General features: G+C 37.4%; 1 protein-coding gene across 1 annotated transcript; it reads left to right on the top strand.

The window, feature by feature from the left end:
- The first annotated feature begins 24 nt into the window (after positions 1–24).
- On the top strand, positions 25–27,210 carry PPP1R7 (protein phosphatase 1 regulatory subunit 7). The gene is made up of 10 exons (XM_039320549.1): positions 25–167; positions 3,345–3,467; positions 11,239–11,294; positions 13,154–13,219; positions 18,497–18,627; positions 19,675–19,837; positions 20,436–20,552; positions 21,322–21,426; positions 24,641–24,727; positions 26,313–27,210. Exons 1-10 carry the CDS (start codon positions 98–100, stop codon positions 26,487–26,489), a joined length of 1,095 nt encoding a protein of 364 aa, XP_039176483.1. The 5' UTR covers positions 25–97; the 3' UTR covers positions 26,490–27,210.
- Positions 27,211–27,458: the final 248 nt, after the last annotated feature.

Raw genomic sequence — 27,458 nt, 5'->3', positions numbered from 1 at the left:
GATTCTGGGATTGGCTGGAGGAGAACCCGATTCCGTTATTCATTGGCTATTTCAGTGCCATGTCCGATGCCGGAAGGAGGAGGGAGCGGGAAGCGTTATGGCGACGACGACGACAACGACGACAGCAGAGCCAGAGAGTGGGGAGGGCGCTCAAGAGATGATGGAGGGTGAGAGACCGGATTGTAGCGCGCGATGTCCGAATCTAGGCTAGGATTGGCTCGGTTCCGCTCAGCGACTATAGAGAAATAGGGGACGCTAAGGTTTGGGAATGCTGGCCTTAATGTGGGAGAGGGAGATGCCGAAGTATTGGCGGGGCATCTATTAAGGGGATGATGAGCACAGTGGGCAGTGGGAGAAACCTCCGGGGAAGCGTTTTGGGAGAGGGATGTTGTAAGAAAAAGCTGAGGGCTGTTTCCCGGAGTCAGAATTGCTGTAGGGTCTCGTAATCCCCAGCTCCACCCTAATTCACCAATTAAATCAGCTCTTTTTACTTTCCTGCAAATTGCCAGGTTTGGCCGCTACTGGCATGGCATACAAAGCAAATACACGTTGTTATCATTATCTGTGAGATGATGATGCTGGAATAAGAGATTGATAATTTTGAGAGAAGAAGTATTTTATAAACCCTAACTTCCAGTAGCTCAGATGTCACCACTGACTCAGTGCAGGAGTTTTTGACGTTGATGATTTAATCTGCCACTGACTCATCAAACTTCATTTAAATCCCACTTTTTATTCACATCAAGATTTCTGGACTTCCATATCGTTCACTCATGCCTTAACTTCAATTTAGCAGTAATTTCCTGCTAAGTGTTATCTTAAAGAGAGAAAGGGTACATTATATCAATGACAGCAGTATAGGATGAACTTGCAACATGAATTACTGTTATAAATTTACTGTCGTGGGAGTGGTAATCTCACTGCCTGCTGTGGATTTGAGTAGAGTTTGTAGCAACCTAATCTAAATTTATCCACAGCAAGAGGGTTTTATTTGCATTTGTCAGGAGGTACATCTAACTTCAGGAATGGGAATCATGGTTTTGTGTTGCAGGTTTTATTTTGTTGCTGCTTACAGAGCAACAAAATAGTTTTATTAAAGCTATTTTTATACAACCTCTTTTTACTATTCATATTGTAGCTCCTCCAAATTTGAAGGAAGGTGTGTAACATATCCATAAGGAGACCATCCCCTACTCCTGTTCGATGCTTCCTAGACATCAGTGATAATAAACCAAAAGTACATCATATACTATTCATATTATCTTATATGAATTGACTCTGTACAGTCAATTATTCTGTTTCTTATAAAATGAGAGATGATGCTGACAGAATACCTAAAAATGCCCATATACTTAGCAAAAGATTGTTCTTTAATGTAATGTAATGAATTAATAATTGAGGAATTTTGTCTGGCAACTTCTCCTTATAGAGGTGAATTTAAATATTTTCCAAGTAAGTGAATCTATCTGTGCCAGAAGTGTAAGGTATGTATAGCAAGTCTAAATGGTGTGCATGGGGCTCATATAGAAAAGTGTACTTTGAGTAGCAATACATAATAATCTGGAACATAATGCAAGTACTGCCACAGATGCAGATAGGGTGCAAACTGAAGAATGGAGCTGTATAGTTCTTGTGATATTTTCAACATTAAGTAAATGGCTTACCATTCTTGAGTGTGGTTGTTACTACCTGTCATTGTTGAACTAAGGTTAAGCTGTCCATCTGATTTCATACTGAAAAGGAAGTTGTCAAAGGAGATTAAAATGTTGTTGGCTGGCCTGACAAGGCTTTTGTGCCATGCTTTTTACGTATCTGAGTACAGTACACAAATAAACTATACCAGAACTGCAGTAGCTCACTCACTGTAGATTAATTCTTGGGCATCTGATAAAAATTCAAGTTTGGGGCCCTTTGGGGGCCAAGAACTGAGGTAAATATATATTGACCTAGGATGGAAAACCCTGTGAAAACAATCAATCTCTTTGGAGCAGTTTAGGATATAAAGTTCTGATTTAAAGTTCTCTTAATAACTTGGCACATTTAGTGCAATTACCTAACTTTCACTGTGACATTCTATGGAAGCAAACATTGAATTTAAAGAAACGGGATAGGAAGAGTATTGATGCCTTTGAACTTTGGTGTTGGGGAAAACTCCTGAGAATACGGTGTACAACTAAGAAAACAAACCAATGCACAAATCAACCCAGAGTTCTCACTCAAGGCACAAATGACTAGGCTCCAGTTGTCCTATTTTGGGCACATTATGTGAAGATCCAGTTGTCTGAAAGAGGCTCTAATTTTGGAAAGGGTGAAAGGAAAGGGAAGAAGAAGATGACCAGCAGCAAAGTGCATGGTCTTAGTAACTGTAGCTATGAGTGCACTACTGAGAAAGTTGAAAGCACAGGTTAGAGAGATTCATCATTAAGAGTCGAAAACAACTTGATGGTATATACTAATCAACTGTTTAAATGCTCATACTTGTAAGAAAAAAGCAAAGTCATTGTGTGACATGACAAAGAATTTTTTAATATTTTAGTTCAGTAAGCCAAGATACGTCCAGATGCATATTTGTTCAGAAACAGAGACTATATATCTTAAATATATAGTGGTATTTTATGATTCTAACTAGAGGTGCATATTTATGCATATGTGTAATGTAAAAATAATTTATAGCCCCAAAGGTTTGTACACTAGTTTTATTCATGTTTAATTTGTTACAAAGTTATTGCATTTGTTGCAAAAACACTATCGAGGTTATCTCTCTGAAAAATTATCAAATGTAACTTAGTCTGACCTTAATAGTGTGTGCAAGTTAGCATTTGCTGTACCTCGGATATGTTGCATGTTTAACATTCCATTTAGCTGGGGGTTTTTAGATTTTGTTACTTGGGAGTAAATCTACCTTTGGTGGGCTTACTGCTAAGTAATCATGCCTCTTTCTAAAACTCTAGTCCATGGGTGTCAAAGTCGCCACGTCAAATGACGTGGCGCGACGTATCGTGACTCTTTTTGCATTGCCAGCAATGAGGTAGGCACGGCTTCGGTATGATGAAGACACTTCTGCTCTAATCTTATTTATTTGTAGAGTGTTAGCTCTGTTAAGCTGTTGTAACAAAAGTAAGTCATGTGTCATAACAGATTTATTATACATACACATTCACAAGATTTGTTTTAATCCATAAAAGCATATGCCCAAATAATTGTTTTTCTCTAGGATGCCACAATATGCTTTGTAACTCATATAATATCAGTTTTGTTCTCTGTTATACGTTATACTGTTCTCTGTTGTTATACTCTGTTTTTATACTGATCCTAAAATAAACAATTTTGTTTCTGTGCTACAGTTGATAAAAGGATTGAATCAGAAGAATCTGGAGATGATGAAGGGAAGAAGCAAGCAGTTTGCATAGTAACAGACCTCAGTCAACAAAGTCTAAAAGAAGAGCAGAATGGAGAGAATTTAACAGGTAAACTACTATTTGGAGCATGCCCTTTGTAGCATATATGACTGATTTACCGACGCCCATCTCTTTGAATCAGTAGAATGCAAATGAATATGTTTATGTTACATTTTCCCACTGCATATAATTAATGTTTTTGCATATTCAGTGTTTATTCATTGCATTGTTTTTAATTCTATTATAGCCCTTGGAAACACTGAGAACTTTTCCTCTTGCACTTTTTAAGTGGAAATGAGGTGCATAAATTAATAATACAAAGATTCTTGGCTGTTGTTTTTATTAGAAGTTTTTCTATATTTCCTTCTTGCATATGAATAATAAAAGATGGTAAGAGTCAGATTCCCTCTGCTTCTTAGAAATTATTTATAGTTACAGTGCAATAGCATATAGATGTTGAATATGAAAAAATACTTTATTTTAGTTTTAGTTTACTTACTCGGTTTAAGTGCTGCCCAGTTCCAGAATGACTTTGGCCAGTTTATAATTTAAAATAGAAAAACAAAAATGAACTAGTCTGTGCAGACAACAAATCCCACACAACAGAAGTCCCTCTCTGAGGGAGATGGGCAGTTCAAAAATGTGATAAATAAATGAAAACAAAATACAGTAGGGCTTCACAGCCACCATACATGAAAGCCTGGTAAGACGATCATGTTTTTAAAGACTTCCAGAACATCATTAGGGTCGGAACCACAGAAATTTATAGAGCAATATCATTCCAAAGAACAGATGCAGAAAAGCATCTTCTTAGATCCCAATAGGCGTCATTGTTTGATTGAAGAGACCTGAAATGCACCAACTCTGCCTTATCTTATAGAACAGGCAGAAACTATAGGAAATAGATGGCCCTTCAGAAAACCTGGTCCTATGCCATGAAGGACTTTATCGATGATAACCAGCACTTTGACTTGCCCTGGAAAGCCTACTGGTCATAGGACAGTAGAATTACTTGAACGTATTGCAACATGTCCAACACTGCCCATGCTGCTCAAATGTAGCTTCTGGGTGGTCTTCAAGGGCAACCCCATACGGAATGCATTGCAATATAGGTAGTTCTCACTTAATGGCAGTAATTTGGACCAAAATTTCTGTCACTGAACGATATAGTCATAAAGCACAACATCATACAATCCATTGCTTTGTGACAAATTCTAGCACTTCTGGATTGCCTTGTTAATCATCGTGGGTCGTTAAGCGAGGATGTCACGTGGTTGCCTTTTACGAGCTCGTGCTAGTTCCCCATTGATTTTGCTTATAGGAAGCCAGCAAAGAAGGTCAGAAATAGTGATCAAATGGCTGCAGTGCACTGCAATATTTATTTATTTATTTAGAAAATGTATATGGCTTCCCATTCACTCTCAGTGACTCTGGGCAGCTGTATTTTGTTTGCAGTCTTAAGAAGTCTTAACAGCAGACTGTTCAAGATTAAGGGTTTTTTTTAGTTTTTTTCTGTTATGTATGTTTTTGAGTTTTTCAAATCAAGTCATTTCAGATATTTATAACAGCCACCTACCATTCTATGTGAAAAGGAGCAGGATTCGTGTTTGCTACAACTACAGAAATACTGTTAAGCAGTTGGCAGATTCATTTAAGAACAAAAGAAGCAAAACAAAATTAAACACCCTGAATTCAAAAACATATGTAAAATATTCATTGCACATTCCATGCATACAAATTTGTGCATCTTCTGCTCATCCAATATCTTGCTAGGTTTATTGAATTATTTACTCATGTAGAAAATGCATTTTAGTCAAAAACTTGGTATAGTATCAGGCTGCATTCAGATTTGGCCTCAAAACTGTTTTTAGTCTAAATGAAACTTTTCTCTGCCAGCTGGTTTGACATAAAGTTGAAGCACTGTAGCCTACTTAGGCCCAATTTCTTTCTTTTTTTCATATTAAATATTTTGTTAGTTTATTAAAATATAAAATACAAAGAAAACAATAAAAGGAAAGTAAGAGGGAAAAAAGGGAAGAGGAAAAACTACAGGGAAAAAGGGGGAAAGGAAAGAAAAGCTTTAACTTCCAACTCCTTTTCTTCTTCTTCTTCTTGTGCCATATCCGTTATCGGACGTTGGCGAACATGTTGGCGATCCTGTTTTTATCAGCAGCCGCACAAAAAATTGCTACTGAGTTTTGTCCAAAACCAGTCCCTTAGATTTTGAAGCCATGATGTTCTTCTGCCTGGACCTCGTTTGCCTTCAATCTTTCCCTGGAGGATTAAATGGAGTATGCCGTATTTTTCTGGGTGTCGCATCACATGTCTGAAATATTCTAATTTTTGTTTTTTAATTGTTTTGATGATTTCCCTTGGCTTTCCCAGGTGGCTTATCACTGCCTCATTTCTGATCTTGTCAACCCAGCTTATACGTAACAGACGCCTGTAAATCCACATTTCAAATGCTTCTAGTCTCTTCAGGTGGCCTTCTGTCAGAGACCAACTCTCTACTCCAGCGGTTCTCAACCTATGGGTCGCGACCCCATTTGGGGTCAATCGACCTCTTTTCGGGGGTCGCCAAAGGCGGCGATCCGCCATTTTGTCCCCTCCGGGGGTGCGCCGCGCCTCTGGGGGGGCGGTGCCACGCACGCGCGCTGCGCGTGGGGGCGGCGGCGTGCCTCCGGGGGTGGCGCCGCGCATGCGCGCCGCGCGGGGGGGCCGCCCCAGGCGCGCCGTGCGCGTGGGGGCGCCGCGCATGCGTGCCACGCGTGGGGGGCCTGCCCCCGTGCGCGCCATGCATGCGCATAACATTTGTGTGACGGGGGTCGCCGTCACACAAACGTTGAGAACCGCTGCTCTACTCCATAGAGCAGGATAGAAAAAATATAGCATCTGACAAGCCTGATTTTCAATCTTAGGCTTATGTCGTGACTGCAGAAGACCTTTTTCATTTCGAAGGATGCTGTTCAAACTTTCTCTATTCTTGTCTTTACTTCAGTGGTCATGTCCCAACTTTCATGTAAATCAACTCCTTTTAGCACAGTTGAATAAGGTAATAATATTTAGCCTCAGCTTTTTGCTTTTATATAATAAAGTAGTCTCTTATTTTGGAGAGTCACCCACTCTTTAAGCCAGACCAAACAATAAGCATCAAAGTATAATTTCAAATCTGGTAAACTCAAACCTCCTCTTTCTTTAGCATCTTACGATAATTTATATCTAAGTCTTGTTTTTTCCCCTGGCCATATGAACTTAGAAATGTCCATTTTCCATTGCTTAAATGGAGTGTGAGTTATAAATATTGGTAATATCTGAAATAAAAATAACATCTTTGGTAAAGCATTCATCTTAATGAGAGATTCTACCTGATAAAATAGTTGCACTTTATTCCATCTTAATAGCTCTTTTTGATATCATTCTAAGAGGTACAGAATTGTTTTGAAACACTTTAGAATTTGTATTTGTCAGTGTGACTTCAAAACTCCTTTTCCTCCACCCTGAAGCCCAATTTTTTTGTTAATATTTCATAGTCCCAAGGGGTCATATTCTTAAAAAACACTGTTGTTTTTTCTTTGTGTTTAGGCCAAATTTCAAAGAGCCTTGAAAACTGTTTATCTGGCTACAGTGCTAGTGAGAGCTATATGAACAAATTATCATGGAAGAATAAATGAGTCTGAATATAAATGGAATAAATGAAACAGCTTTTGATACTTAATTGAACTGTTACTTTTGGTACTGGTACTTCATAAAAATGTGTTTTACATCACTTTTTCCCTGTTACATGTTTTTGAATTCTACGAATTCTAAAAATTTTATAATCTGCCACATAAAGTTCCAGTAAAGTTTTTTTATTTCAATAGATCTATTATTTTTAGCAGAGTTTGTTTGAAATTAGGAACTGCAGCCTATATTTCATCTCTTGCACATTAGCAATACAATTTGACCTCCTTAATAGTATTTTGCCTGATACAGGATTGACATAAATTGTTTTCAGTCTTTACAGTATGGTGATCAAGTTGTCAGTTAACTGTGGCTACAGTTTTAATTATGAATGTATTAGCATAAAAATTAGCAAGATGGTCAAGCAGTTGTTTTGAATGGATTCATTTTATTAGCAGAATGATTAAATCGTCAGAATGAATCTCACCTGCTGCTTTTTCCTTCAGAGTTGAGAGTTTCATACTGTTTCTCCTTAAAAAAATAATTCACTTCATTTTGTTCGGTAAGTGAAGATGGTGTATGGGGCAGAGTTTGTAATAATAGAAATTATTATTTAATCAAACTTTTGTTCAAATTCATACTTAATTGAAATATATTAGTGAAAAGTATATTAAAGTAAGCATCTATGTACACTTTTAAGAAGCTCAAGGAGCAAAATAAGTAGATGATTGTTTTATTGCACTTTCCTTTTCCTGTCCTGATCTCTCTTTTTTCTCTATAAGTATCCTTTCCTCTTTGTTCCATCTCCATTATCCACATTTCTTTAGCTTTTCAGTCAGTGTTGTCCTAAGTTCTAATGGTTGCTGAAGGGCCCGTCGCTAAGCAAAGACTATCTGTAACTAACTGGTGGTGCAGTGGTTAGAATGCAGTATTGCAGGCTAATTTTACTGACTGCCAGCAGTTCAATCCTAACCCGTTGAAGGTTGACTCAACCTTCCATTGTTCTGAGGTCAGTAAAATGAGGACCCAGATTGTTGGGGGCAGCATGCTGACACTGTAAATCGCTTAGAGAGGGTTGTAAAGCACAATGAACCGGTATATAAGTCTAAGTGTTATTGTTATTGCTATACTCACATTCCAGCTATAATTGTGCCTGTACTTAACTGGTTATGCTGAATTCCTTCTTTTGACATAAGAAAGGCATACTCATCATGGCTAGCAATAAAATTATCCTTAGTATAATTCATACATATTAATAGAATACTGTGGAGCTCAATGTTCAAATGATAGACAACACAAAATAGTGGAAGTGGAAAGAACAAATGAATAGGAAAAGTATAAGGATATTCAAAGTGATTTGTATATTACAAATGTACAAAGAATATTTTATTGCTTAGCTAACACTGATTATTCTAAATAGATGGCAGAACCTAAGTAACTGTGAGAGATCTCACAAAGTCAAGCAATATCAGTCCTGATTAATTCTTGAGTGGAAGACTGACTGGAAATCCATACCTATAGTTTAGACTGGGAAGATTAAAAAAACATTCTGGAAGACAAAAATGGCAAGCCATTTCCATATTGTTGCCAAGAAAACTACATGGTTATGTCCATGAAGTCTTTAAAACTCATGGTTTAATTAAGATGTTGGAAATACAAGTGGGGAGACCAAAGGAAAGAGTCACAGAAGCTGTCTGTGAGACTTTGGGCCAAAAATACTGTCTCAGCCCAACATGCCATATGACTATAACAGGTTTCTGTTCTAAAATATCCTTTACAAGGAAGCTATTTGAAAAGAAAATCCCACTCCTGGTCACTGCTTATCGATCAAACAAATTGGGGACTTAGAGATAGAAGAATCTTTTCATAAAGAACAAAATAAGTTTTTGCTGCTTCTTCAATCAAAATTTTAAAAAACGTGTCCCATACTTCAGTGCCTGGCAGTATTTCTACTAATTGTTATTGCTGTATCATATGCATACTTGTCACCCTTTACTTCTAGGCTTACCAAACATAATAATCTCTTTACAGTGGTTGCTCTGTGTGCCAGTAAATGTGAAACCTGTACCTTCTTTTATCCAAAACAATATTTTCAAAGGAGAGTGACTGTGCAAGCCTAAATAATTCCATGATATTTTTGGAGGGGGCAAAGCATCTTGGATCTTTTTATTTCAAAGTAAAATGTTGACTGCTTTCCCAAATAGAGTCATATGTTACTGTATATTTCTGCTGACCAGCAGTACTTCCTCTATTCTTCTTGAGAATTCAGAGAGAGAGAATACAGTTTCAACATTGCTCAATGTTACAGAGGCTTTTTAGGCTGTTTGACATCAGGATTACTCTGCCAAGTCTCCACTCGCATAAGGTTACTGTGAGCGATGACTCAGAGGTTTTCACTGTCAGACCTCCTCCTCCTCCTCCAGCTACCCCAGAAATAAAATTAGGACTCTCATTGTTAATATATAGAAGATTACCGAAAACACAGTTATTTGAGCAAACATTTGGGGAGAGAGATATAAATTATATTAAGTATCTTGGATCTACATGGACAGTGCTAGTGATGAAAGTTTTGTGATGTTATTGTGTTGATTGATATAAGTACTATACATTTATTTTATACTGCTTTTGTAAACTTAGCTTTTTTTATTAGTGACATAAAAACAGTTGTAATGAATATATTAACCTAACAAATACCCTTATAAATATAAGCCCTAATGACATGAAACAGAATTAATTTGTGATGGTATATAATAGAGATGGAAGTAGAAATTAAACCACATATATACACATGTACATATATACTTATATCTTTATTTTATTATTAGCTGGTAAGTAAGGTGTAAAAGTCAGTTTCCAGAAATAGATTTTTAAAAAAAACAGACAGCTGGTATAATGCAAATATATGAAAAGAAGTGTTAAAGAATAAGAGACTTCTTAATGTTCAATAGATATCTGCATATTTTTTTACAGAATACATAATCAGATACATGAAAAGAGGTCATTATAAACAATCCTCGCTTAACAACTGGTTTCATAGCGACCATTCTAAGTTACAATGGACCTCCCCCCCCCAAAAAAAAGTTATTTACAAGCCATTCCAGAATTCCAATGGCTGCACACAACTCACAGTAACATGACCACTTTTGGGGCATTTGGCAACTGCCTCATTTTTATGGCAGGTTACAGCACTCCATAGTCACATAACCGCAGTTTACACCAGGTTTTGCTTGTTCTGGCCAAAAACAGCAATAAGAATACATTGATTTGCTTCACAAACACCACCCAAAAAAATTATAAAATCTGGTCCAGTCCCATAGGTTTTTCAACTTATGACTATTTTGACTTAAGACAGAAATTCTGGGGTCCCTTACAGTTGTAAGTTGAGGACTACTTGTAAACTATTAACTTGCTGATGAATAAACTCTTTCTTCCATTGGGAATGATGAACAAAACCCAGTAGCTCTTCTATTGTTGGGTTTTTGTTTTTTAATATTATGTTCTGTGAATCAGTGTGTATATGCATGTTGCTCATTCACTGATAATCCAGGAAATTGAACAACATTGGCTTGCTGCTTTATAATGCCTAGCACTGTTGTATTTTGCTCAAAGAATATGTAGCAGCAAATCCACCCAGCTGCCAAATAAGAGCATGCATGAATTATTTAGCAGAAATCCCTGAGCTTATCTTCACTCAAGCACATTGAGAAAGAGAGAATTTATAAGGATCTTTTTGATTCCAGAACAGGAAAAGTTTTCATCAAATTGCTGGCAATATTTAACCCAGGAAGAACATGTATGCTATATCAGTCCTTTCTAGGACTGCAAAACTGAGATGATAACTAGAATGCAAGAGTAATTTAAAATTTCTGACACTTATTGTTTGCTCAGCTAACTATTAAGTCATTTGAGTTAGTTCTTGCTTCCTAATTCAATTCAATATTAGATAATGTACATTTTCCACAAGTGTGTTGGTATTTCTTCCTCTATATTTGGATTTAGCCAAAGTGATCATTAGCTTAGAAGGGCTTATATGACTTCCATTACAACAGTAAAATTTAAATCCATTAGCTTTTATTTTGCCCTAAGGCTTAATTTCTCTTGGAGAAGAGCTCACTTTGCAAATTTGCTTTTGGTTGGTGAACATCATGGATTTATGCAGGATGTGCTTGCTGTTTTACAGGTGAATCAGAAATTCCAGTGGATATGGAAACTATTAGCTTGGATCCAGAGGCCGAGGTATTGTAAATGTCACTTTCATACTGAAACCCACAGTTGCCCACAACCAGCTTAGGTGAAAAGCTTTGGAGATACATCTCTGAAATTTAGGAAAGAATAATTCCTGGGTTGTTATTTTTTAAACTACTTTGCATTTAATGTTTATTAAGAGTTTAATTACAATACTAAAAATTAATGCAAGCTAAACTTAATGAAAAAGAATAAAAACTACAAGAAAGAAAAAGTGAGAAAGAAAAATGAGAAAAGAAATATATAAAGCAGTGCCTTCCAGTCTTCATTAAAAGTTTAGACAAATTAAGTAACTCTTCACCCCCTCTAAAATTACAAACATTTATCTCATAAATAATAATAATAATAATAATGTTGGAAGGGAGGTCATCTAGCCCAACCCCCTGCTCAGGCAGGAAACCCTATACCATTTCAGACAAATGGCTGCCCAATCTCTTCTTAAAAACTTCCAGTGTTGGAGCATTCACCACTTCTGGAGGCAGGTTGTTCCACTGGTTAATTGTTCTAACTGTCAGGAAATTTCTCCTTAAAATCCATAAAATATCAAATTTTCAATTCTAGTGTCAGCAAAAAGGTTGTAAGAACTGTGCAAATAAATATCTTATTTTAATCTGGATCAAATAAACAGCTTTATATTCCTTTCTTTTATTTCTAATAGTCTTAATTTTAGTACACTCAAATATTGTCATAAGATTTGATTTTTTTTAATTCTTCTTTATCCCATTATACTTCATCAAGGATTTAACAAACCTCTTTTGTTAGATTCAATAATAAAACATTTTCTTGGTATGTCATTTGTATTTTCCTTTAAAATTTAAAACTCTAGCAAGCTTTTTTTTTTGTATATTCCCACCAAAAAAACATCCTTTTCCAAATTGTTCTCTTGACCCATTATTTTTAGTTCCATTTTCAATATTTTCTTTGTCTTGTCAGAAAAAAAAATGTTCCACATCTGTAATTCCCACGTTGATATCTGGCTTTATTCTTTAAAGATTTCTTTTATTATTTCCAATGTTATGACATTTTGTGCAATTTTGTCCCAGTTAACTAACACAGAACAGTTTTGATAATTTTATTTTATTCAAACCTCCTTCTATCTTCCCAGCTTCTTTAGTGTTCCCTGAAGCAGTCAGTCACATTTTGTGGCCACTAAATATGTTCCTTGCATTATAAGAGAAGGTTGGATTAGGAGGAAAAGCTGCTAGGCAGGACAAACCTCAGTAATATAAATAACTTCTTCTTTACTTCTTACTTCTTTTACCACTTCGGGTGGCGAGGGAATAACTTATTCATTGGCAATATGTGTAACATCTATGATGGGTTTATAAATAAATAATAGAAAGAAAAAATGGATTGAGTGGGAGAATAGGCAGTATGCATGATGAAGTAGGACATAACAATTTCTCAACAATTGGGACATAACAATTTTAAATTAAAATTGAAAGCAGTATCTATATATTTCTGTTTCTTCAAGAAATTTGATAGAATTCTCTCAAATGGGCAAGAGGGCAAATCCTGATTTTAAAATACATTTGTATATACTACTAACTCTTCTTCAAATGCTGAAAAGCTGTGAATTCAGTATGAATGTTCTTTGTTTAGATTAAACATTTATACCCTGCCTAATACATGAATAACAATTAATAAGGATGGATGGATTACCTCTTGTGGAGGACTTTAGCTGAAAATATTCTCATTGCTATATAATAAATGTATTTCTTCTGTCTATACCATCAATGCATTTGTTTTGAGTAAATTCCTTGACATATATACATTGGTAAGTCTGTGTATCTTCCTGATATAGAAATAAATTTGATTTTATGATCTTACATTTTTTTTCTGCCTTTTAGGATGTTGATCTGAATCATTTCCGAATTGGCAAAATAGAAGGGTTTGAGGTGCTCAAGAAAGTGAAGGTGAGATGCTTGTGGTACCCATCTCATCATAGGCATGACCTAATTACGGTTGCAGTGATCTTTATGTTCATTGAATTACATATATTCTTCTACTTGGTGGTCATAATCTAATGTTGTAATTGTTGAGAGAAGAGGACATCCAAACAATAAGGCAACTAGGCATCTCAAACCAAGATCCAGGATACCAAATGACCATCTGCAGACTGGCAGAGGATGGAAATAGTGGCTAAATAGGCTGGGTATCACCATATGAGCCAGCTGAGACTTACCAAGGTTTAAACTACTTATTGTGGCAAATTTAGATGCCCCAGGGCTCTGTTCTGGGCCCAGGGCTTTTCAACATCTTCATCAATGATTTGGATGAGGGGGTAGATGGGGAACTCATCAAATTTGCAAACAATTGCAAGCTGGCAGGAATAGCCAGAAGATAGGCTTAAGATACATGAGGGTCTCAACAGACTTGAACAATGGGCACTACCTAACAAAATGAAATTCAATGGCGAAAAAGTAAGGTTCTACATTTAGGCAAGAAAAACCAAATGCATGGGTATAGTATAGGTGGTAACTTGCTCAATAGTAGTAACTGTAAGAGGGATCTTGGAGTTCTTGTGGACAATCACTTAAATATGAGCCAGCAATGTGCTGCAGCTACCAAAAAAGCAAGCACACGGTTGCTGGAATTGGGTATGTCTAGTTTAAGAGAAGGACTAGGGATGACATGATAGCAGTGTTCCAATATCTCAGGGGTTGCCACAAAGAAGAGGGAGTCAAACTATTCTCCAAAGCACCTGAAGGCAGGACAAGAAGCAATTGATGGAAACTGATCAAAGAGAAGCAACCTAAAATTAAGGAGAAATTTCCTGATATTAGAACAATTAATCAGTGGAATAACCTGCCTCCAGAAGTTGTGAGTGCTCCAATACTGGAAGTTTTTAAGAAGAGACTGGACAGCCATTTGTCTGAAATGATATCAGGTTTCCTGCCTGAGCAGGGGGTTGGACTAGATGACCTCCAAGGTCCCTTCCAACATCATCATTATTATTATTATTATTATTATTATTATTATTATTATTACTATTATTATGGATCATCGCACAGTCAGCCAGATGTTCAGACAGGATTTGACATTTTGTCTACCTATCGAGTCCTTACCCAAGACCTGGGATAGGCAGATGTGGATGTTTGATGGTATTACAGTTATCGTCGCAGGATGGAAGCAGTTCCTAGTAAGGCCGCCTTTTACAATTGACTAATAGCGAATTTGTCAATGCCAATGGTGTTCAAGTGGTGCTCCAGTTTTTTTGGGATTGCACCCAAGGCACCTATTACTATTGGTACTACCCTTGCTTGCTTTTGCCACAGTCTTTCTATTTCTATTTGTAGGGCTTTGTATTTTGTTATCTTCTCCAGTTCTTTCTCTTCTATTCTGCTATCTCCAGGCACTGCCACGTCCACTATCCAGACTTTTTTGTCTTTCTTATCGACAATTGTTAAGTCTGGGGTGTTATGTTGCAGGTGCTTGTCTGTTTGAATTCTGAAGTCCCAGAGCAGTTTAATGTTATCAGTTTCTATGACTTTCTCTATTTTATGATCCCACCAGTTTTTGCTTACAGGCAAATGATATTTTTGCAGATCTTCCAATGCACCATTGTTGCTACTTTGTCATGTCGCTGCTTGTAGTCAGTCTGTGCAATCTTCTTGCAACAGCTTACCAGGTGGTCCACTGTTTCTTCAGCTTCTTTGCATAGGTGGCACTTACTGTCTGTTGCTGTCTTCTCAATTTTGACTTTATCTGCATTTGTCCTTAAGGCTTGGTCTTGTGCAGCCAGAATTAGTCCCTCGGTCTCTTTCTTCAATTTTCTTGCTCTTAGCCATTGCCAGGTCTTGTTATTATCTGCTTTCCCAGCTATTTTTTTAATGTATTGGCCATGTAGTGCTTTGTCTTCCCAATCTTCATTTGGTCTTTTTGTAGGCCAGTTTGGTCTCTCCAGTAGTCAGTAAGCCTTCCTGATATACTAATTTCAGTGCATCTTCATCATTGTTCTTCAGATATTCTTCCAAAGCCATTTTTTCTTCTTCAAACATCTGATGTACTTGTAGCATTCCACGCCCACCTATTTGCCTTGGTAGATAAAGTCTGTCAATGTCACTGCGTGGATGAAGGGCATGATTCATTGTCATTATTTTTCTGGTCTTCCTATCCATTGCTTTTAGTTCTGCTTGAGTCCAGTCCACTATTCCAGCTGTGTACTAATGAATGGAATTGCCCAGGTGTTGATTGCCTTTATGGTATTTCCTCCATTGAGTTTGGACTTTAAGATCTTCTTCACTCTCTTGATGTATTCACCTCTAATCTTTTTCTTGACTTCAGTGTGCTTGATGTTGTCAGCTTGAAGGATACCCAAGTATTTGTAGTAATCTTCCTCATCCAGAAATGTTATTTTCGTGGGGCATCTTGATTCCTTTAGTTTTCACTACTTTTCCTTGTTTGATAGTAAGTGTGGCACATTTGTCCAAGCCAAACTCCATAACAATATCTTGGCTATATATACGTACAGTGTTGAGCAGCGATTCTATTTCAGATGTTGTTTTTCCATACAGCTTCAGATCATCCATGTAAAGGAGATGGGATAGTCTGGTAGATGTTTTTGATGATTGATAGCCATGTCCTGAGTTATTCAGTATTGCTGACAGAGGAAACAGTGCAATCACAAATAGTAATGATGACAATGAATCTCCTTGAAATATTCCTCTCTTGATATTAACTTCTCCCAGTCTCTCACCATTGATCTGCAACTGTGTCTTCCATTGTGCCATCATTCTTTGCACAAATTTTGTGATGTTTCTACTGACTCCTGTTATTTCTAGGCACTTGATTATCCAGTCATGTGGCAGAGAGTCAAATGCCTTTTTGTAGTCAATCCATGCCACATTCAGGTTGGTCTTCCTTTTCTTGCAATTTTCCAAGATCGTTTTGTTTATTAGGAGTTGATCTTTTGTTCCTCTACTATTGGGGCGGTTTCCTTTCTGCTCAGGTGGAAAGAGATTGTTTTCAACTAGATTCTGTTGTAGTGCATTGGCTACCATACCAGTTAGTAATTTGAAAGTTGTTGGTAAGCAGGTAATTGGCCTGTAGTTGCCTGGTGTTGCCCCTTTTGCTGGATTTTTCATTATTAGGTAGGTTTTCCCAGTTGTTAGCCACTTTTCAATTGCTCCTCCTTGTAGTATATTGTTGAACTGCTTGGCAAGGAGTGGGTGTATAACAGTTAGATGTTTCAACCAAAACCCATGCAGTTCATCTTCACCTGGTGCTGACCAATTTTTGATTTTATTTGCTCTTTTTTTTACCATTTTTGTTGTTATTACTAGTTCTTTCATTTCAACTTCTGTTTTATTTGCATCCACCTCTTTTAACCAAGCCGCATCCTTGTTGTATTTCTTTGGGTTATCCCATATCAATACAACAAGGATGCGGCTTGGTTAAAAGAGGTGGATGAAAATAAAACAGAAGTTGAAATTATTATTAATTTAAAATTAATTAAAATTATTATTATGGATCATCGCACAGTCAGCCAGATGTTCAGACTGGATTTGGCATTTTGTCTACCTATCGAGTCCTTACCCAGGACCTGGGATAGATAGATGTGGATGTTTGATGGTATTACAGATATCGTCGCAGGATGGAAGCAATTCCTAGTAAGGCCGCCTTTTACAATTGACTAATAGCGAATTTGTCAATGCCAATGGTGTTCAAGTAGTGCTTCAGTTGTTTTGGGATTGCACCCAAAGAGCCTATTACTATTGGTACTACCCTTGCTTGCTTTTGCCACAGTCTTTCTATTTGTAGGTCTTTGTATTTTGTTATCTTCTCCAGTTCTTTCTCGTCTATTCTGCTGTCTCCAGGCACTGCCATGTCCACTATCCAGATATTATTATTATCGATCATCGCACAGTCAGCCAGATGTTCAGACTGGATTTGGCATTTTGTCTAAAAATTATTATTATTATTATTATTATTATTATTATTATTATTATTATTATTATTATTATTATTATTATGGATCATTGCACAGTCAGCCAGATGTTCAGACTGGATTTGGCATTTTGTCTACTTATCGAGTCTTTACCAAGGACCTGGGATAGGCAGATGTGGATGTTTGATGTTATTACAGATATCGTCGCAGGATGGAAGCAATTCCTAGCCTTTTGCAATTGACTAATGGCAAATTTGTCAATGCCAATCGTGTTCAAGTGGTGCTCCAGTTGTTTTGGGATTGCACCCAAGGTGCCTATTACTATTGGTACTACCCTTGCTTGCTTTTGCCACAGTCTTTCTATTCCTATTTGTAGGTCTTTGTATTTTGTTATCTTCTCCAGTTCTTTCTCGTCCATTCTGCCGTTTCCAAGCACTGCCACGTCCACTATTCAGACTTTTTTGTCTTTCTTATCGACAATTGTTAAGTCCAGGGTGTTATGTTGCAGGTGCTTGTCTGATTATTATTATTATTATTATTAATCATCGCACAGTCAGCCAGATGTGCAGATTGGATTTGGCATTTTTGTCTACCTATCAAGTCCTTACTAAGGACCTGTGATAGGCAGATGTGGATGTTTGAATTGATGGTATTACAGATATCGTTGCAGGATGGAAGCTGTTCCTAGTAAGGCCGCCTTTTGCAATTGACTGATGGTGAATTTGTCAATGCCAATGGTGTCCAAGTGGTGCTCCAGATGTTTTGGGATTGCACCCAAGGTGCCAATTACTATTGTTACTACCCTTGCTTGCCTTTGCCACAGTCATTCTATTTCTATTTGTAGGTCTTTGTATTTTGTTATCTTCTCCAGTTCTTTCTCTTCTATTCTGCTTTCTCCAGGCACTGCCATGTCCACTATCCAGACTTTTTTGTCTTTCTTATTGACAGTTGTTAAGTCTGGGGTGTTATGTGGCAGGTGCTTGTCTGTTTGAATTCTAAAGTCCCACAGCATTTAACATTTTCATTTTCTATAACTTTCTCTATTTTATGGTTCTACCAGTTCTTGCTTGCAGGCAAATGATATTTCTGGCAGATCTTCCAATGCACCATTGTTGCTACTTTGTCATGCCACTGCTTGTAGTCAGTCTATGCAATCATCATCATCATCATTATTGTTGTTGTTGTTGCTTTTGAAAGGTATTTGAAAGTTGCAGAATGCTGGCTTAGACTCTTCCATGTGAACTTTGATGAAAGAATCTTTACATATAATTGTTCTTTTTTAAAATTTCTTCCTTCTCTTTAGACACTTTGTCTTCGACAGAACTTGATTAAGTGCATTGAGAACCTGGAACAGCTGCAGACTCTCAAAGAGTTGGATCTTTATGACAATCAGGTTCGTAAGATTGAGAACCTGGAGGCCTTGACAGGTCTTGAGTAAGTATCTGGATAAACAGTGGGTTGCTATCTGAGTGGTTGATGGGAAACTGGCTGGTTCATTTCATAAAGGTTGCCAAATTGTTTTTATTTAAATAATAATTTTGGTTATATATTGGTCTTCAGGCAGGCTGGTTACTTACTAGAAAAAAATGCACCAAGAGAAAAGTGTACCACTTTAAAATAATAGTGGAGGTTTGGAGAAATAAAGCATCTTTATGTAGTATCAATTGGAAAAAATCAGACAAGTAAAGAATCATGGTTGAGATGGCCCCCTCCTTCTCAATTCTTCTCTCTTTTTCTGCTTTATTTGTTTTAGTATCCAATATGGGTCAATCACTGGGACCAGATGTTTAGTCTTCTAAGCTTTTAGACTTGTACTGGAGCCCATCCTCAGGGAAGTTCTCTCTTATCAGAATGTTAAATTTATTTGTTATATTTCTTGATGCTTTTTCAATGTCCAGCTTGTCAAAAAAAATTTTTAAAAAAATTATAGCCAGTTGAAGTTTGAAAATGGTGGGAAAAGATGCATTCATGAGCATATTGATTCTTCATAGGAAAATGGTCAGGATAAAATGGGGGTGGGAATACATGATAAAGAATGCAGCAAAATATGACAGAAGAAGGACATACATTCAATTTCGCAGCTAGTAAGATTGTTGACCAAGCAGGTACAAAATTGGCCAGGGAAATGAATGAAGCCTGGGAGACAGGCCCTGTGTCAGTCAATAGGAGTGCTGATTTGCCACCAGCTTATAAAGTACTTAGGAGACAAGCACTTGGCAGCACAAGGAAACAAAAGCCAATAGCCATCAACACACCAATCAACCACTAGGAAGCCACATCCAACCAGGAACTTAAATATGATGCATAGAACAGGCCAAAGCACACATTCCAGTAGACAGAAGTTCCCTGAAGATGGGCTCCGGCACAAATCCGAAAGCTTGGAAGGCTAAATCTCTGATCCCGGTAACCAACCCAGATTGTATCCTATGATAGAAGCTTTCTGGTTTTGTTTTTGAAATTGTTTTCTTTGCTTTCTATTAGGATCTTAGATATTTCATTTAATATTTTACGACACATTGAAGGTTTGGATCAGCTCACTCAGTTAAAGAAACTCTTCCTGGTCAACAACAAAATCAGCAAAATTGAGAACCTAAGCAACTTGCAACAATTGCAAATGCTAGAGCTAGGATCTAATCGAATCAGGGTAAGATTTGTTTTTCTCTAAACAACACAAGACTCAGCCAATATACAGGCAATGTTTCAATAAATGAATTGGAATGAATTGGAATATTAAGAACAAACTCCGTATCATGTTAATTATATACAAGGAAACTTGGAAAATATGAGCAGATCCTATCTGTAAAAAAAACAACAACAATCTATAGAACATTTTCAGCTGCAGAGATTTTTTATATAGCATGATTTTCCTTTCCTTAAATAAATAAATATTTATAGGTAATGGATTGATATGAACTGTGCTGTTAGAAAATCTTTTGTAACAAAGCAAATTCTATAAAGATTCAATGCAAAAAAATATCAGCAAATTTGTTACGAAGTATCTTTGAAATGTGAAGGCTGCTATTTTCCATCCTTATAAAGGAAAGTATGACAATATGGGTTTGCTGGCTATGGTACAGAGTTATTTACTGATTAATATATTGGAGGTTTATTTATTTGTAAATTTATTAGTCACCCATCTCACCACACAGTGATTTAACAAGGTTAAAAGATAAAACAGGTTAGTGATGTGCTATTTGCAGGAGTCAGAAATTGGAATCTTGTTCACTATCGTTGTTTTATAGGCAATTCAGAATATTGACACCCTGACTAACCTGGATAGCCTATTTCTGGGGAAAAACAAAATCACTAAGTTGCAGAACCTGGATGCATTGACAAACCTGACAGTGCTTAGCATACAGGTACCAGTCCTGTGCTTTCTATTTTAATTGTCATTATATGATTTAAGTTATTTGCCTTTCCTGTCTTTATAATTTCTAACTAAAAATGAAATTACAATTGCTGTTATCCCTTTGAATTTAAATATTTATTTAAATGTTTATTTTTCAGACCTTCATTAAATTATCATTGAAATTGTATGCTTTTTCTTTCACACACAGAATAGCAGTCAGGTACATATATTTCTTTTCTTTCTAAAAATACAGCAATTATGCCATAGAATAGCCTGGTAAAGTATGTATTTATTTTTTTTCCAACGTGCCAGTAGAGAATATGATCACTTATATGATCACATATAAGTTTCAGAAATCCTTAGGAAGTTCAGTAAATTTTAAAGACCAGACAATCTCATTGAAATGCAAATTATGTTTTTTCCTTAATAGAATCATAAATGTGCTTTCTTTGGAAGATACCTATTGCATTCCATCTGGCTAATTCAATGTTATAAAGTTGTGCATAGTTCTGACCAGAAAAGATTTAACTTAGCAATGGTCATCTAGTTTAACTTAGCAATGTTCAGCTAATACTTTAATCCATTAGTTCAATTCCAAACTTTATAAATAAAGTTTGGAATTGAACTAATGGGTTAAAGTATTAATGAAAGTGACAAGTAATATGTATTTGGGCCAAAGACTTTAGATATGTCTTCCAAGTGTGATGGGATTTTTTATTCTGAAATAACACCAGAATGATCCTTACATGGAATTAACTCAAATTTTATACCTATTCCAGAGCAATCGGTTAACAAAGATTGAAGGACTACAGAATCTGGTAAACCTGCGAGAGCTTTACCTTAGCCATACTGGTATAGAGGTCATTGAGGGCCTCGAGAATAACGTGAGCTATTTTTTATTTTTATTTACTTAGTGCTACTCTTGAACATAGCATTTTGTAAAGAATGAATGGACATTGTGAGAGAGCAGGTTGCCTAGAAAATGGCCAGCACCTGTGCAGCTGTTGTCCTCCCTCTTTAAGCCCTCTCCTGAGCCAACATAGCAAGTGTTGGCTATAAACACTGAGCTGAGAGAGAGTTGTTAGTGGTGTGGATGTATAGAAGAGAAGGAATGAGGTGTTGGGGTGGGGGGAATAAAACAGCTAAAAAGAGATTCTTTTCACTAGTAAGATGCACAAGGAATAGTAGTTGGAGCAGCAGTAGGAGGAGGTGTAGTAGCAGTAGGGAAGAGTGGAGTGATAGTGAGCAATACTAGCCTTTGAATGCTTGTGTGTGTGTTGCCTAGGGATCTATGTTGTTGTGTTGGTTGTTTTATGCTTGTGGACCCATTGACTCAGGTATACTTAAAAGAATCTGTGACAAAGTGGTGGTAGCAGTGGGATATCCAAAAAGGTGAGATAACCATAAAAAGATGGATATCCAACGCAAGGTGGCAACCACACAAGTTCAGATTTCGCAGGAATTGGCCAATGTCCTGGCTATAGAAACCAGACCTACACCACACAAACAGACATAGAAGGGACAGACTCTCCCTTACAAGAGGCTACTGCTTTAATAGAGACAGGTATCTAGGCCTGTGGTTAAACCAAAGCAGAAGGTAGATCCGCCAGAAATGGGGCTAGGTCCATATACTTGGGCTAATATCATTAGAGAGATATGAAAACAAGACAAAAGACTTCAATTAATTAAAAAAGAGAAGGTGAGCATCTTTGGATGGATACAGAAAGGAAAAAATAGGTGTGAATGGGAAATGAATGAGAGACAAGAAGAGAAAAGTTTAGAGGGTTGAGGGACCAACTTAAAGGGATGCAGTCACCAGAAGGATCACATTCAGCTCTCAAGTTTTCAGAACGTGTAGAGAGAAGGTAGTCCCAAAGACACAGAAATTCCCAAGCTGTGAGATGAAGAGGACATACAATCCTATTTTACTGCATTTGAAAGTGTGGCTACATCTTATAAGTGCCCTGAGACTGAATGGGTAGTGTTGTGATTCCGTGCCAGCCTGTGCTCACAACAGCTGAGTCTGAGGAATCTGAGGAGGAGGTGGAGGAGGCATTTGAAGGGCCATCAGGGGCAGAGGGAGGCTCTGATGAATTACAGGACTCACAGTTTGTTGCAGAGCCTGGGCCCTCCAGTCGTGTTTCTGATGAAGCTCAGCTGTGTGAGGAGAATGATTCAGACTCGGAAAAATCACATCTGATGGACTTGCTAATTGATGCACGCTCCCGTCATCAATTAGCAAGAGTAAATCAGCAGCAGTCAATGCGACTACTCCAGGGAAAAAGGAGAAGGCACTGAGAGGCAACGCCTTGGGACTGCTGTATAAAGAGAGAAGGTGTGGGCGGTGCTGGTTGCTGAAGACAACCGTTTGCAAAGTGTTTCTTGGAATCCTGGTCTGTTCGTCTTGCTTGTGATTTCGTGTTTCCTTTGGACTTGAGTTTTGCTGTTTGTGTTTTGGACTATTTGACAGGTTTGTCAACCATATTAAAAGAGTTTTGTTTTGTTGCAAAGTCTCCAGTCTATTGCATCAGCAGGGGTTTGGTCCTTGTGCCTTTAACAAGGACGGCAATAGGCTGGGATAGAACAGGTAGCCAGAGTATCTCCATGTTTAATGAGAAAGGCTTTGAGAGCTTATAACAGTCTTCCAGCAAGAGAATTAGTGGATTACTCCCATGTTAAAGAGATAATCTTATACAGATATGATGTCATTCCCTATGCCTATAGATGTAACACCAATCAGGAGTTACGCCTACAACAAGTATGAAGGGATTCATGAATTGTGGGCAAGGTTGAAAGACCTAGGCAGGAAATGGTTGAGGCCAGATGAAAGGAGCAAACAAAATGACATATTTCTACAAATAGAAAAGAATATTTGTAGTTCAGAGTTGAACTGTGGAGTACTTGGTGCTCTCTGAGCTTGGTTGTCTTAGTCCATCCTAGCACTGATGTTACTTAGTTTAGTAATCAGATGTCTACAAAAAAAAAACAACAACCAAACTTAGAGAACACCAAGGACCACACATATTTCTAAATCATAGGTTTACCAGGTAGAAATAGAGCAGAGATGGGAGAAGACGACTAGGGAAATGTAAATATTTGAAAAGAGGAAGAAAAGCATTGAAATAATTTAACATAGTGAAGTAGGAATAGGGTATGTCTGGATAGTTATTCTTACGAAATAAAAATTGTATGTTTAAGGGCATGCTTGCCCAGGAAAAAAATTAATACATAGGAGGCAATAAAAAGCATCCAGAATGCTAGAAGATACTCTCCAATTTTCCTTCTGATAAGCTGTATTTTCTTATTAACTGTGTCCTCAGTCAGCCATTTTATAAGAATACCTGCTACATGTTCTGAAAATTCCAAATGCATGAATAGACCCCAGAACATTACTATATTGTATGAGAAGATATTATGACTAGGGTGTTGTACGTAACTAGAGGCTTTGTAGGAAGGGTATGGACTTAAAGGAAGAGATGTTTTTAAAGAGGTAGTCTAGGAACAAAGGAGGGACAAGGTCATTTGAAGCAGCAGAAGCTGCAGGTCTCATAGGAATCTCCACTTTTGCTCTTCTGGTTTAAATAATAAGAGTTAATGTGGCTTTTTTAGCAGAAAGAAAGAGTAACATACTTTCTTAGTATTCATATATCTGAAGATTTGTAAAAAGAAGAAATGTATTTTAAAATATTGCTGTATCTTATATAAAGGTTTCTTAAGTTTTATCCTCTTCTCAGAGGATTAAGGATCTAAGAACATCTTTGATTCGATTCTCCATGAATTAAATATATCATTTTTATCTCTTGGTTTCTTTATTCTACTTGTCTAGAGTAGATATCATAAGGATATAAATATTTTAATCATATTTTGAACAATGAAGCAATGTGGAGATATCAGGAAGAAAAATGTTTTGCCTTTTCTGTAGTTGGATACGAACAATCAGTATGTTTATATATGGGGAAGACAACTAAGGGTCCAAATATGTAAAGCTGCTGAACACTATGTATGTTGCTGCACGTCCTTTAACTTTTAATAATGTTCTATGCAAGAGTATAAAATATGTGCGAAAACTAATGTCAGGTTTCTGTGTATTTGTTTTAGAATAAACTTACAATGCTGGACATTGCAGCCAATAGGATCAAAAAGATTGAAAATATCACTCATTTAACAGAACTCCAGGAATTTTGGGTAAGTCTGCAGTCTTAAACCTGTAGTAGCTTTAGTCAACAACATCTTTCTTCCTCATTTGTGTCAGCAACAGACTGAGAAAACACTATTAAATGCTTCTCAGTCTGATAATGGAATTCATTCCCCTGTGTTTATGATGGGCTTTAAATGGTTTCCTCATATTATTCTAGAGCAGTGGTTCTCAACGTTTGTGTGACAGCGACCCCCGTCACACAAACGTTCTGCGCATGTGCGGCGTGGTGCGCATGCGTGGTGCCGCCCCATGCGCGGCGCGCATGCGTGGTGCCGCCCCATGCGCGGCGGCGCCCCATGCACAGCGGCGCCCCCCATGCGTGGCGCCGCCCCATGCGCGGCGCACATGCACGGTGCCGCCCCCATGCGGCACCCTGAGGGGAGAAAATGGCGGATCGCCTTCTTTGGCGACCCCCGAAAAATGGTCGATCGACCCCAAATGGGGTCGCGACCCATAGGTTGAGAACCGCTGTTCTAGAGGGTTGGAAGCTGCTTCAACATGAATCCTTCCACTGCTGTCCGGTCACTTTGTGAAATCCTTGCTCATGTGAGACAAGCTCATACGATAATCTTTCATTTTTCTGTCCTTTAAAATTATGAAAGGTTAATATTAATGTCAAAATACAGACAAATTCCATCTGGCCACAAGATTCCTGAACAGTATCCACATAGCAAGTAAAATACAAACAGAAACCCTCCACCTCCTAGGGCCATCTAAATATATTAGAACTATTTCCCCCAGAATTTCTGATCATGCTTCCTGGGAATTCTGGAAGATTCCTATATATCACAATAGAGAAGGCTGGAATAAGCTTTTGTGCCAAATGGTAGGAATAGTTGCAGTTAAAGGCTTCCAACAAAGAGGAGGTTGCCATCATCTTCAGGACCTATACGATGTTGAATGACCTTTGCTTTTTGTGTTGCATCATGATTTTTCTCTTTTGTATGCAGATTTTAGAACAGGAATACCATTCTTTTAAATCTATATTGAATCTTTCATTTTCCAGTGTGAGTAAATTGTGAACTCCTGAGAGATAATACTTTTAAGGGATAATTGATTTTCACTGTTATTTCCTATCTACTATGAAAAATGGCCTTCAGAGCATACATGAACTCCAACATTATGTGAATAAATAGTTAATGTACAGGACTCTGGTTTCAGGACCTGTCAGGCTAAGCCCAAGAATGTGGAATAGTTCTTTATTTGCTTACACATAACAAACAGCATCTTGCCAAACCAAACCCTTCCTGCTCCCAGCCTAATGGATATACCGTGGGATATTCCGGGATTGGCTATCCTTACCCACTTTCTCTGTCTCCTTTTCAGCCTCTTATCTTACTCTTCTTTCCGGAATGTGCTCCCTTCTTTTCACTGTAGTCCATTGCCTTAGCTCCCCTTCAAGGGGCACCATCACTCACATCACCAAAAAATGGATGATGGGGCAGAATATGCCTCACCTTCTCAAGAATTTTCTCTTGCAGTAGAAGGAGCTTGAGATAATGATGACAGCTATGAACAGTTACTAACCTGTCTTAAACTTGTAGCAATTTTTATTTTCTCTATGCTTCCTAGATGAATGATAATCTTATTGAATGCTGGAGTGACTTAGATGAGCTGAAAGGAGCCAAGAAGTTGGAAACAGTCTATCTAGAGCGAAACCCTCTCCAGAAAGATCCCCAGTACCGTCGCAAAATCATGCTGGCTCTTCCATCCGTCCGGCAGATAGATGCTACCTTTGTCCGATTCTGAACCTTCCCTGGCCTTTTTCCTTTGCCTTTCTTCCTCTCAGAGTGTCACACTTGAGATTTTTATCCATATACTGTGCCCTCTGTCTTCAGCCTGCTGACACTTACAGAGGAAATGGCCAACCAGAAGCACTGATGTCAGACCTTGCATACAATGCACACACTATTGTTGTTTTGGAATATTGTTGTTATTATTATTATTATTATTAAATCCTAAGGTGTAAAATCTCCTGGTCATAATGGTGTCTGTCTGAATTAGGCAAACTATCAAATAATTTGTCTAATTTTTTTCAGTGCTCTGACAGCCTGCTTAGAACTAAATAGCCTCTGACAGGTTAATGTATTGAAACATATTCCTTTCATTATGTTTTCTTTCTTAAGGTGAACATAGAAAACTTAGAATCATACAGTAAACACAGAAGCAATCAGAACTATAGAATAAATTGCATTATATTGCCTACTGATAGTTTCACCTATGTACATTTTCTCTACCATGTAATTGACTTGCTCTTTTCAATGTACACATCCTTGTTTCTCACTATACAAACAAGGATATATTCAATATGCCTTTATTTACTTTGCTGATCACCTAATTTGCAAAGCTTTATGCTTCTGACATGCTGTTCTATACCTTGTTTCCGTTCTGCAAAAGATGATAAAGCAAGCTTGATAATTAACACAAAATGGATTTCAAACACTAATTATTAAAGGAAGAAGACACAATCCTTTAAATGATTGATTTGTTCCTAAACCAGTCAAATAATTACAGGTTGGCTAGAATGGTGTCAGTGAAATATAAATGTATGGGGGGGCAACAGTGCCTGTTAGGCAGAAAAACAGTAACTGACTTTTATAGCCAAGGATTGAAGACATGGTTTGTTTTCACAGAGGATCTTTAGGCATACCATTGCTTGGGAAAATGCTGGCAGTAAAGGTGTATGATTTTCTCTTTAAAATTCACATGGTAAACAGT

This window comes from Crotalus tigris, unplaced genomic scaffold (genome assembly GCF_016545835.1).
Source record: "Crotalus tigris isolate CLP2741 ecotype Arizona unplaced genomic scaffold, ASM1654583v1 scf7180000023658.1318691, whole genome shotgun sequence".
NCBI classification, from domain to species: domain Eukaryota; kingdom Metazoa; phylum Chordata; class Lepidosauria; order Squamata; family Viperidae; genus Crotalus; species Crotalus tigris.
Note: the sequence above shows the minus strand (reverse complement) of the source record. Positions and strands in the feature narration are given on the sequence as shown.

Excerpts from the sequence above, each read along its gene's own strand:
- PPP1R7 (XM_039320549.1), top strand. The coding sequence starts at position 98 with ATGGCGACGACGACGACAACGACGACAGCAGAGCCAGAGAGTGGGGAG. Across the intron at positions 168-3,344 it reads CGCTCAAGAGATGATGGAGG|TTGATAAAAGGATTGAATCA; the intron begins GTGAGAGACCGG and ends TCTGTGCTACAG. Across the intron at positions 20,553-21,321 it reads TGACAGTGCTTAGCATACAG|AGCAATCGGTTAACAAAGAT; the intron begins GTACCAGTCCTG and ends TACCTATTCCAG.